At 40.4% G+C, this 13,296-nt stretch overlaps 1 protein-coding gene across 2 annotated transcripts in view; it reads left to right on the plus strand.

Annotated features, from left to right (window-relative positions):
• sv2a (synaptic vesicle glycoprotein 2A) overlaps window positions 1-13,296 on the plus strand; it is a 61,172-nt gene that overhangs the window by 17,260 nt on the left and 30,616 nt on the right. For both annotated transcript variants that reach the window (XM_022190465.2, XM_022190464.2), the window contains one exon: window positions 11,369-12,143. In XM_022190465.2, the coding sequence (XP_022046157.1) occupies window positions 11,534-12,143 (610 nt within the window). In that variant the 5' untranslated portion in view covers window positions 11,369-11,533. The remainder of the gene's footprint in view (window positions 1-11,368; window positions 12,144-13,296) is intronic.

Consider the following 13,296-nt stretch of genomic DNA (forward strand, 5'->3'; position numbering starts at 1 on the left):
AATCAGTTCAGCCAGTATTGATACACTCATCACAAGACCAAAGAAGACTAATGCATAACACATAGGTATTTTAATATTTTGCTGACACAATGTTTCCACCTCAGAATAGCTATAGAATTGTTGTGATTTCTTGGTGCAGTTTAGACTGCAGTGTAGCTCCAAGATGGCATTATTTGTTTAGCTCCCCTTTTTATTCCTGTTGTCTTTTGTTAGCATGCTTTTAGCCTGCTGCATTGTATGTGTGTGTGTAGTTGAGTGTGTGTGTGCTTTTCTTCCCATCCCTTTGGCATCTTCTCTGCTACAAGAAAATGGGATTACATAATTAAGTCTTTCATCAGCAGCCAACGACAACCGGAGTTTTTGCTCGTCCCCCCGCTCGTCTGTTAATTTCTTATCAATTTACACTTCATTAGAGATGCCAGAACAGTTTGGAAAACTAATTCATTTCAAAACCGTTCTCTACCCTGCAAGGATGCAGACCAGCTGCATACAAAGACATGTAATATATATATGAAGAAACATATCATGTAGATGTTTTGAAAACCAGTGAACAGGATTGTGAGAGAGCAGCCGCAGCTGCACAGTAACCCTACATATGCACTCTAGTAAAGTATTTGCTATTCATAGGCAGAAAGCCTACATCACCCACTCTCATCTCTGTATCTCCGGCCTGTGAAAGGCTAATCAGCTGGTGATGGGCTGCTTCACTGCATTCAGATGGGCCTCAAGAGTCTCCTGGTACAAAGGTTGTGACCATGGTGACGAAAGAGGATCAATCACTCGGCTGACTCCTCAAAGAAAATTGATTGAGTCACAGTGCAGAGAAGGTTGTAGCCGTATAATGGTCGCAGTTAGAGACAAAGAAAATGGCTTTATTGTCAGCTCATGCACCAGATGACCTGAAATAAGTCACAATATGAGCCACATATATTCTTCTGGCTTGCAGTGACTACTCATAAACCAAACAAGAAAGGTAGTCAGGATTGAGATGCTCAATAAAGAGGCTTGTACCATGGAGTTAACTTCAAAGTGGTGATACAGTTAGCTCGTGGTTCGGTACTTTCCACAATATTGTGAAGACTAACTGTAGTGCTGTAATACAAGGGTAATGGAAAGATTCTGGGACTGGCTGGAAAAATCTGGCGCCACACCTGATTTAAATGTGGCCACCATCCCTGTCAAAGTGGTCTCCTTGTGCAGCGCTGCACTGCTCCCAGTGCTCCTGCAACACGTGTAGCACTCCCTGGAGGTTCTGTTCTGTAAACATGTGAAGCACGATTGTTGCTGAATCTCCTCAACTGTCAACATTTTACAAATTTTGTCGAAATGCAAACATTTAAAAAAAAAAAAAAAAAAGTCTTGAGCATAGACCTTTGCTTTTTGGTATTTTTATATGGAAATGCCAATGAAACGGTACTTCTTAGTATTAGAAATGTGATCAATCATCCACAAATGTTGAATAATATGTATTTCCTTGTAGCCCTATACATAGTTGAAACATTTTTGCTCAGCTTACCTGTGTGAACCAGTTGTACAGTATTAATTCCAGTATTAATTCCAGTTCTCAGACTTATAAAATATGGTTCATAAATAATAGTATTTCTCTGCTGCGATGAAATGAAACAGTTTTGCTGCTCATTATTTGCAGACAGACTCAGACAGTCCAGATGACACTTAATTGCACCATCTGGCTATTCACACATGCAAACAAAAAAATCCTAATGGATCATATTTAGGAAAACAAAAAAGGGATTTGACTATTAAACATGTTTTTTTGCATCTCGCAGGGAGAATGATGATTTTTCGTGGCTGTGAAATCTGCCTCTGTGCAGCTCAGCGTCATCAGTCTTTGATGGCAGCAGTGTGTGCTGGGAAAATGTTAAAAATGATTTAGGTACAAACTGAAGTGATTGATTGTTTCCACTGGCTGCTGTCATTTCAAATGAATTAATTCTTCCTCTGAAAGGTATTTTCAGTGTGTAGCCAGCTGTCTGTCGAGTTTTCATTTGGATGAATCAGAATTTACCACATTCATATGAAACACATTCGTCCTGTGCCTTCCTTTTCGGTTGATTTTTTTCATTTCCTTTTTCCCTCCACAGATTGTATCTTTAATTCTTTTTTTTTTTTTTAAATTTAGTCCATCTGCACTCTGCTGTAGGTTTGCTGAACCCCAGAACATGGACATAGAGTCTGCCGGCAATGTCACCCATAAATTCCTGAGGGGATGGTAGATTTGAAGGCTGGAGTTTGAGTTTGTCACTTGCTGCTGTCTTGGCAGTTGTTTTTGAGCTGTGAAATCCAATTGTTCTGCAGCAGGAGGGAGCGGAGAGGAACGATCAAGCAAACCCGCTACGGCTGACACAGCTTATATTGCATTCTTAATGGAGCAATTAGTTTTAAAATTGCTTCCAGGAAGCAGATCAGAGGAAATGAAGCTAGGTCTTCAGAGGCTAATGGTGGAAAAATGTATGCACTGTAGTTCTTTAGGGGCTATTCACTTCCACACATTTAGTTATTGTGAGCTGTTTGGGAGTAGCCTTTATAGTCAGGAGATGCATTGTAAGGTGCGCTCTGCTGTGGTGTTGGAAATTCATGATTTGCAACTTGTCAGACTTTTGATGCTGAATTCCAAACTGAAGTTTAACTAAAGCTATTGATGAATACAACATAATTTGATCTCTAAAATAAATGTAGCATCACTCAAATACAGGGAAGCAATTTGTCTGCATGTTGGTGGAAGATACACTCAGCATGGCGAAATATCTTTTTGGAGACTAAAATATCTAATACTGCATACTGCATTTAAAATATTAACACTTGTGGGCACTTGTAAAAGTGTTGTATGTATTACCTCCATCTGCTATAATATTTATATAATCATTTAGCAAAGAAATTCAACTACAGTGTTTCTCTTTTTTTTAATTTTTAATGGCAACTGTGTCATACTGCACCGAAGACATTTTTGAGTTTTCTCTCCTATTATTCATGGTTGTGCTGTTTCCATAGAGGTGCAGAACTTTATATTGCAGTGAAAAAATGAGACCAGAGACAAAAGAAACACAGTTAGAAATTGCTTCATGGCAGGATTGTTGTGGGTTTAGAGGGTTAATGTATATGTGTGTAGATTAGCTTAATAAATTGTTCTTATTTTCAAAATAATCTCCCCGTCTCAAATGATGCACTGCACAGCTGCAGCTCTGTGTACAAATAACACCAAACTGCTTTACTTTATTATTATGGACATGTTGTCCAGCAGCTAGTTAGTTACTGACATTCTCCGTTATTTGGTAGTGAACAGTTAGTGTTGGTTCGAGAGCAGCGAGAACAAACCAAAGCCATAAAAGTTCAGATCTTTACAGCCAAGTCAAGAAGTTGATTGGCGTAAAAATGCTCCACAGAGCTCAGGACAACTGCAGGAACCAGTTATATTTCACAGCTTTGTAGTTCTTGTTCCACAGTGAATATATAAATATTGATCAGCACATCTTTAAAAATATGCTGTCCTCACTTTAAAGCTGTCTGGCAAAACCAAAAATGTAATAAATGTAAAATGTTTCAATCTTTTTAGCTGTGTTGCAGCATTCCTGGTCTGTTCTATTTTTTGGGACTGACTGTTCAAGCGACAGATTGACTCGACAGCAGGTGAACATGTGAGTCAAAGCTGAGCAACCAAAACAAAAAAATCATTAATATGACGGTGTAGACTTTATCCATCTGACTCCATATGTTTGTATTTTTACATCTGTGTGTTGGATATGTACAGCAGCGACAACTAGGCTCATTTTACTTGTTCCTGACACACGGTTGAGTCTCTTGACTCCTTGAATTGGTCATTCCCTTAACACAAACATGGGAGTGAGAACTGAAATGAGCAATTCACAAGATGAGAACCAGGCTGATGACAGAGCACCAAATGTTTCTCTCAACATTTTCTCGTGATGTGACACTGCCCTTCAGAGTGAGAAAAAACTGAAACAAAAGATCTGCAGAAAAAGCAGGATAATGGATAAACGGACTGAATTATGTTGAACAAACTGCGAGAAATGCTTAAATAGTAACAGCCCAGCCTGATTTCTGTTTAAATCCATGCTGTGGCTTGTGACCTGAGGGATGTTTGTGAGCATGAAAATCCAAAGCACTAACTCTGTTATTCAGCAACATGTTGGTTTCAACAGACGTATTAAGTGAGAAATGCAGCACCGCAGCACCGCTGAGGCTGCACTCACTGAAGGACGTGAGAAATTGATTTAACCCTGACAGCCGGTCCCTGCAGTTCAGCCTCAAGTGTTTGTGTTTTTGACTCCCACATGTTGATCAGTGATGCAGTTCAGCAACCTGTAAACTGTTGTTCCCTGTTGTTCCCCAAAGTCTCATATGAACATAAAGCATCAACGGTGAGTGGATTCCCAGATAGGAATTTCTATAGTTGTGCTACAGTCAGTCAGTGCACCACTTTGGTCCACACTGAAATTTGAAGTGTAATGAAAAATCTGCTCTGATATTAAGCTTTTCCAATTATCTGTATTGTAATTCCTTATCGACTCACCACTGATAAAATATATTAATTCTTTAATGTGCTATTTTGGCTACAATCCAGCTACCTCCTTCTATCTGCATCTCCTGACTGGTTACACGTCACAGTAACGGCTAATTTTGACCCTTTTTCTTATTTTGACTGCAAAATCATCAGTTCAAATCTTGGTTATTTTTATTGGCCCTGGAAAAACAAAACATGCTGGCCCTCAAGCACTACCCCAAGGTTAACATGTGCAGGTTTGAGTGAAATGTGCAGTAATGTATCCATCGTCCGGTCAAAGTTTAATTTGCGTAATACTGGGAAAACACCTGTACGTTGTGTGTAGTGCTAATTAGCATATTTTAGCATGCTAATTCAGTGTAGAGCATGGAGTCCTTGTAAACCTGGCAGGTGTCTTACTTTACCATCTTTATTCTGAGATATTCATGCTCATTCTTAATAATTTAGATATGTATTTCCTCATAAAGTCATTGTAATTAAATCAGATAGGCAACTATTGGTTTAAAGATGTTTTTTCTTTTTACATTTTTGCCTCCTGGTTCAGAATAGGCCTTTGCGGGTGACTGCACTATGCATGATTGGTCGGCATGCAGAAAGGGCAATGAGTCAGTGCTGCTGAAAAAATGTTCTAAAATTCCTAATAGATAAGACAAGATCTCCAACATAGACGAGTCTTTCATTTTTTTTTTTTTTTTTTAAACTGTCTAATGATGAGTACAGATACATAGACACAAGCACACACACTTAAACACAACATAAATAAAGACATTTCTGACATAAGCTGGTGTACAGAAAAGGCACAAATTGGTACATAAAAATTGCAGGATTGCAAAAAATGGAGTGTTTGATGCTTAAGATATCCAGTGGGAGAAACTCTGAACTCCTAAATGTGTCTCCCTCAGTGTCCAAACAAAACCTCTTGTTATTCGTGACCATTAGATAAACAAAAATGACTATTATACCAGAGTAAATGAAACCTCAGTTAGCAAATGTGGATAAACATATGAATTGATTTTGATTCTCAGTTTTTATCACATTGGTGGTGGTAAATTTCTTTTGGTTCTGGTGTCTAACAAATCAGCTGCTCTGTCCTACAGATGAAGGGTTTGGAAGCAGAGTGGTCTAACCCACTTTCTGTAGTTTTTGAGAAAAGTGGGTTCAAAGTCAGATATTATAAGTATTGCACACAATCAGCTGATAGAGGTGATATTTCAGTTGATTTTTATTCTGTATTTACAGTTTCCCCCCCCCCAAATCCTTAAAACTGGAGTGAAAGGGAATCTCAGGGAACCTCCAGTGAAAATTGTCTCCTGTCTTCCTGGGTTTTACTTTCAGCTGACTTTCACTCCGCTTGTTCTTAGAAACTCAGTCGTCCCAGCAGACCTGTGGGTCGAGTGACGTTTGCTCGGCAGTGCTGTGTCTGTTCAACGCCCCTGAGGCTGCACAGCACAGGAAGCTTTCAAAGATTCCCTCCCTCCTGCTCTCCTGCCTCCTCTTTTCTCTTGTTTTCTTGCTTTAACAACATCACTGTGCACTTTTTACACTCTTACAAATCGGCTGAATGTTTTTTAACGAGCAGGAACAACGACAACAAGCTTACTTTGGCATTATCCCAGTGTAATTTAATGCTGCCCCTCCGTTTGCCTGATATTAATTACACGGCTCATTGATTTATCGATCGCTACACCACCAAGACACCTGATCACTTCTTAGACAAATCTATAGAATATAGAGCACCGGGGCCAGGATTCAGACCAGGATTTAGTTTGTAAAGGATGAGATTTACTAAAGATAAGCAGATGAAGTGATTTTGTTCAAACGTTTTCTCAACTAGACAGGAGATGTTAACAGTATTACAATGTGAAAATTACCTTTTGCAAGTGTGTTTGTCTCCTCTCAACTTGAATATTAATAATTGCAGATCTTCTGGACTAGATTATTTACTGTATAGCATTTAGTTATTGTGTGTAGGGAAATTTTTTTGACTGACAAAAAAATTCTACGTTATTTTTCTTTCGTTTCTTCAATAAGCAGCAAATAGGGTTATGTTAGAGTGACATAAAACTCACTTTTACATTTTTGAAGAAAAAAAATTCAAGTATTTACTTGAAAGGGGTCATGTTAAAATAAATGTAAATGTACCCAAGTTGACCATAAGGCAAATTTTCATTGGCAATCCATTTGCTTGGTGTTATGCAGCACATGCAGTAGTTAAACACTAATCAAAGCATATACAGCAAAGAGAAAAAGCATCAACAGTTCATAAATACAGCAGAATATGGTCAAAAACATAATATCTTGTTAAAGACCAGTGTTGGTATTGTTGGTTATTAAAATTGTGCTTAAATACATAAGAGTGTGGTCTATTTGTATGAATGTAGCCTTCAAGTTAGGATTTACAACCTTTTAACAGGGTTTTCATTTAAATAGGAGTACGTTTTACCTCCCACACAGAGTTAACTTTATTTATTGTACTTTAGCGCGTTACAGCTAATGAAGTTTGTTGGTGACAGCAGATCAAAGTGACCGTTCACGGCCAAAAAAATTTGATGCTGACTTCTTTTGTTTGTTTGAAATCCAAAGCAAAATTTTGAAATCAATTTCAGGGATAAATCTGTGACTGTTGTCATCACAACCTGCACCAAGTGAGAAGATATTTTAGCAGACATTGAGCTGCAGTTTTTCTGTTTGTTAAATGTGGACCATTAACTTAATTATTTTCTTGATTAATCAATGTGTTGTTTGGTCTGTAAAATGGTAAAAATGTCAATTAGTGCCAAGTCAGAGCCCAAGATGACGTCCACAAATGTCTTGTTTTGCCCACAACCTGAAAATACTCAGTTGACTGTCATAGAGGAGGAAAGAAACCAGAAAATATAGATGTTTAACAAGCTTGAATGAAAGAACTGTTGATTTTTTTTTAACGAGTGATTTAAACTGATCATTTGTCTGAAAAGTTTGATTAAACAAATAGCTGAAAAGTCGGAATGTTTGAAACATTGAATTACCTTCGATTTTACTTAAGTCTGATGTTTTATTGCTTATTGTGAGAGCTTTTGGGTTTCTGAAGATACAGCTTCATGTAAAATCTAAATAATAAATGTACTGTTGCAGAAATACAGACATTTAAGTCTTAATATGAGAATGCTCCAAGCTCCTCTATTTATTATTCATTATCAATGTGAGACATTATTCAACTTACTTTTTTTTTTTTACACACCAATAACATCTCCTCTGGGTACCAGTATGTAAAAATAATAAATTGCAATAAAGTGAAACCCAGTTGTCATAATACATCTGGAAGGAAAGCTTTTAATAGTTGGTAAGTGCTGCGCATTAATAATTAAATGATTCTGCAGCTGCTTACAGCCCCATTACAGTGTGTTAAAATGTTTGTGCACTAAAGCTGAGCAGTAAATCGATTTCAAATTAAAATTGCAATATGAAGCAAGGGAGCACAAACAAGAGAGCTGGCTATCAGACTTGTAAAGAAAAGGATACATCATCAAAATGTTAAATGATTCATAGTTTACACAACTATAAAAGTATTGTATTTACAAATGACAATGACACAATGAGGGGGGTGAACCTGTGCAGAGAGCAAACAGGAGACAAGGCTGCGGGGAGCCAGCTTCTTAGAGGGGGCTCGGAGGGGGAGGTCTTTGGCACGGAGCCAAACCCGTTGTCCGGGAGTTTATGTTGGAGCCTCCGAACGGTGACGGTTGACCTGATCCTGCATCTTGCAGGAGGCCTGGAGCAGGACGGCGCGGGCTCGGCGCCAGGTCACCGGCTTTTATTGTGAGGATGATGATGACCTGGTGTGCCTCACCGCAGCTGCCCGGAGTTCTGTGGATGAGACTGATTAGTGATTAAAATGGCCAGCAGCCGTGGAGGACAGCTCCACTGGAGACAAAGGGTAGAGGAAAGAGGGGGTCAGGTGGGGTCTGAGGCAGGGTCAAGTTTTACTTTTTTGCTTCGTATTTTTGGTTTCATGTTTAACAAGTTTTGTTGAAACATTTTGACACAAATCTGATTCGAAAATGACCCATTTAATCTGAACAAAGAAACACAAACTTCAAGTAGCTTCTTTTTTACCTAAATGTAGGGTGACCATACGTCCTCTTTTGCCCGGACATGTCCTCTTTTGAGAGGCTGTCCGGCCTGTCCGGCCGGCGTTTATAGAGTCCTTCAAATGTCCGGGTTTTTGATCTTGCCTAGCTTGAGCGCGTCACAGACCAGTGTATTTATCATTCACGTTGAATGGTTCCTTTGGAAACACGCTCTGAGAGGTGGAGTTTGAGCCGAACCCCGGATCACAAAGCAGTACAGAGGCGCTCCACACTCACTCACTCACTCCTCGCAGGCTGACAGGCAGGTAGACACACTGCGAGAGAACTCTCGAACCGAAAGAAAATGCCGAAACGCAAATGTCATTTCACTGATGAAATGCGAAAAAAGTACCCCTGTTTTCGTCCGGGTCGTGTCAAATGGGTGGCAGAATGTACAGTCTGCAAAGCTGGGACTTATGTCTCTGTAGCTAATAAGAAAAGGAAAAAGAAGGAAAAAAGGACTGTTGACTTGAGGCATTATTTCTATATTTTTTTCATTTGCCATTAGACACATTATTTTGAAGAATGGGCTAACTGAACATTGAAGAATAGGCTACCTCTCTTTTTTCTTTTTGTTTAATATTTGACACATTATTTCTATTTTTACATAATTGATAATTGGGAGGTTATTTTGAAGAATGGTACTCTACCTCACTTTTCCTAACTAAGGTGTAAGTGTCAGACTTAAGAGAGATGATTATTTCTTATTTTGTTAAACGTCTGAATACATGTGTTCCTACACAACTTGAGTCCATAACTATTAAAGACTAGAGCATGCCATATTTGTATGTGACTGATTATATTGTTTAGGAGAATTGCTTTAAATTAATAAATATATTATTTATAAAGCAACTGTTTGTGAGTGTTTTGGGCTATTTTTCTGTGTATCCAGGTAAAGTGTTCTTTTCTGGGGAATTCAGAATATCTGTTTAACTGAGTTTGAAGCACAGAAAGCCCCCTGACCCACGGAAAACCCCTAAAAATTGGGGGGGGGGGGACTGAAAATTTTTCGCGCGCGAGCTGGAAGTGTGTCCTCTTTTCAGAGAAACAGAATATGGTCACCCTACCTAAATGACAATCAAAAATGAACATAAGACAGGGCTGTTCCTTACTCTGTGGTACGTTCTGTCAGTGTTTGTAGTCTTGTTGGGTTCTGTCAGGTCCCTCAGGCTTAACGTTTTCTTCCTCCGCCCTGCTGAGCTGTTGCCGCTCTTTTTGAAGAAGTGTGGAAAGCTACTAAAATGACTTCAGTGCAGGCTCCAGCTGCAGTCGAACCCCAGAGACTTTCCCTCTCTGGGCGGGTAGTCTCTGCTCGGCCTCTTGAAGACATGCATACCCAAGATGTGTCACCCAGTTATGTAGTGGTGTTCAAGCAGAGAAGTAGGTGAGCTGATGTAGAGTAAAATCTGTTGTTTTGAAACAGGAAGAGATTAAATCCATGGGAAAAACTGCTAAATATCAAATTTTGATACAAAAAGATGAGTTTTTAGATGTTTAAAAAAAATGCCTGGAGATGGACTTTGAGTTACTTGTTGAGGATTTGGCAATTTAAGGAGATGAATCTGTTCTTCATTTCACATAAAAAGTCAAAGTAAGACATCTAAAATCGATAGTTTATATGCTTTTAATCATCTAGTGATCTATCATATCTATTCTCAGATTGGGAACCAGTAGACTACAGTATAAAGAGTTAGATACTCACCAGAATCCATCCCAAGCATCAATTGCTGAAAACAGAACATATTGACATTGAATACACGCTGAGACTCAGAGTTCAGTTCATTAAGAAGAATTTATACCAAAATTTGATTGAATTTAGGTTGTATTTTATTCAGATAATGTTCTTGTGCAGCTGTGTGTATTTAAAGAATGTTAAACTGTAAGCAGAGGGTTTCTCATGTAAGATGGAATATCAGTTAAAATTCATAGTATGCCAGATGTTCTCTGACATATACATGCTATTGATGTTCCCTCTGCTTAGTTGCCTATTTGTAGTGTTTCAGTTCCCCGTTCACGACACAAACAAGGGCATCACAATGACAGAGGTGTTGTGGAAAAGGTCTGTTTATTCTGCATCAAAAGGAATAGTACAGTACCTAATGATCTGTTTTCAATCCTATGACTCAGACATGGTTGACAGATTTCACCGTCCAGACCGCCATGAAAAGATAACGACGTGTTCTGACTTCACAGAAATACATATCTGGTTTCAGACAGACTGTAATCGTGAATGTCCTCAGTGGGGACATGAATCTATCCCCAGCAGTGGCACTGCTTCAGTATACAGTGATCTTTGCTGGACCACATCGCAGCTCTGCTTGTTAATTACGCAGCTCTGTGTCACAGCATGGTCCATTATATGTTGCCTCTGTGGTGCACCACTGCAAATGCCACACTGTGATTTGTGCTCGGTTGCAGAGAGCTGAGAGATAAATGCTGTTCAGTTAATACCGGCTGCTGAGCTCCCAGTCAGCTCCTTAAAGCTGTCATGTCCTTTTTTTTAATTTTCTCTCTCCAACCATTAGTGCCGAGCCAGATAACGTGTCCTGCAAATGTCAACGCGATGTGAATGTCAATGCTCCTTTGTGTATCTGTATTAATTACCTTTAATCTGGGCTGTTTAAAAATGTGCTCATAATGGGTGTTTCTTCCTGGCATGTATTATACTGCCAGGGTGATGACTCATACTAACACAAGTCTTTTCTCTGCTTCTCCTCAGGATTTGGTGTCTGGTTGGAGTCCAGCAGCAGCAGCAGAGCAGGGAGCTGTCCACGGTGCTGAATCTAGCAGCTAACAGAATCCCCACCGCACACTCATGTGCTTGGGCCGCTCCTGATACCTTTCATTCCCCGCAGCAACTGACCACCACCTCTAAAGGTTCAAGATGGATGATGACGGGCGCTACAGAGATGGCCGCTCAGACTTTATCCGCGGCGCCAAGGACATTGCCAAAGTTGCCAAGAAGCAGGTCGGCAAGAAGGTAGGGCGCGGCATGGACAAAATGACAGATGAGTACACCAAGCGCTCCTATAAGCGGTTTGAGGAGGAAGATGACGACGACGACTATGCTGGTGTGCCAAGCAACGACGGCGGATATTATCGCAACGACAGCCGGGCCAATGACGACGAAGGTCACAGCGACTCCACTGAAGGACACGACGAGGACGACGAGATCTACGAAGGCGAGTATCAGGGCATCCCAAGGGCAGACTCAGGCAAACCCAGCAGCATGGATGGAGTGACGGCCACCCAGGCGCAGCAGTTTAGGGATCTGTCGGCTTACGAGGGCGAGAGGAAGAAAGACCAGGAGGAGTTGGCCCAGCAGTATGAGACCATCCTGCAGGAGTGTGGCCACGGGAAGTTCCAGTGGACGCTCTACTTTGTCCTGGGCCTGGCGCTGATGGCGGACGGCGTGGAGATCTTTGTAGTCGGCTTCGTGCTGCCCAGTGCTCAGATAGACATGTGTCTATCTGAACCCAACAAAGGCATGCTAGGTAAGATGTCCAGACATCACTCTTGCTTCCAAATAGAACAAAAAAAAAACAATCTATTAGAAAACACTAAAGAGGAGGGATTACACACGACAACTTAGTACCAGGAGCTAAGTGTTTCTGTCCACTCATCTCCTCTGTTTGTTTTCATCTCAATGCCTCCTTTGGCACTTTATGCCACCACTTCACATTTTATCTCTGTCTTATCTAAGCCCCAACCTTTGCAGTTTATCCCCCAGTAATTGCTTTTCTTTAGCTTTGTTGGCAGTGGAACTACAGCTATTTAAGATTCAACTGCCCGTGTAGCCTCTGAACGGCAGCAGAATTTTAAATCGAACCACCAGCCAATCCAAACACAGTGTTCTCTGCTTCAGTGCAGCTGTTTTCTCACCGGGCAGTGTGTGTGTATGTGTACATGTGAAGGTGATTGGATTTTTAAGTTGTTTTTTGTGTGCTCTTTTTTTTGTTTTTCTCCTTTTCTTCCTATAGCATGCAGGGGAGGAATAGAATACACTGATCAGCCACAACATTAAATCTGCTGAAAGGTGACGTGAATATCATTGATTATCTTGTTACATAACTGTCAGAGGGTGAGATGCATCGGGCAGCAAGTGAACAGTCAGCTCTTGAAGTTGATGTGTTAGAAGCAGGTTAAATACGCATCTAGTCATACTCCCTTTCATGGTGGCAGTATTCCCTACTGGCCTCTTTAAGTGGGTTAACACTCTGTGCCACATTGCAAGAGTTGAAGGTGTAGTCTGATTAGCATCCGTGGAAAGTGTTGGGGAAACAATTCAATCCAACTTCGCAGCTTCCAGGACATTCAGAATCTGCTGCTAATGTTTTAGAGTCTGAACCCACAGGACAGAGGTCTGTGGAGTCCAGGCCTTAACGGGTCAAATCTGTTTTGTCATCATCAGGGGACGCTATGTAACATTAGGCAGGCGGTTGTAATGTTGTGGCCGATCCATGTATGCAGCCTCACTGTCATTGTGCCTGCATTGTTGTGTGTGTAAAGTGGGGTAAGAACTCGCTATAATTTCCTATCCGGAGGGCTAATGTTCAATCAGAGTCCAAGCCTACCTCACCATCTGTTATTGGCTCTGGAGCAAGGACACTGTGAACGAGGGCCAGAGGGATCCTGAGGATAGAATTT

This window comes from Acanthochromis polyacanthus, chromosome 12, assembly GCF_021347895.1.
Source record: "Acanthochromis polyacanthus isolate Apoly-LR-REF ecotype Palm Island chromosome 12, KAUST_Apoly_ChrSc, whole genome shotgun sequence".
Classification (NCBI taxonomy): domain Eukaryota; kingdom Metazoa; phylum Chordata; class Actinopteri; family Pomacentridae; genus Acanthochromis; species Acanthochromis polyacanthus.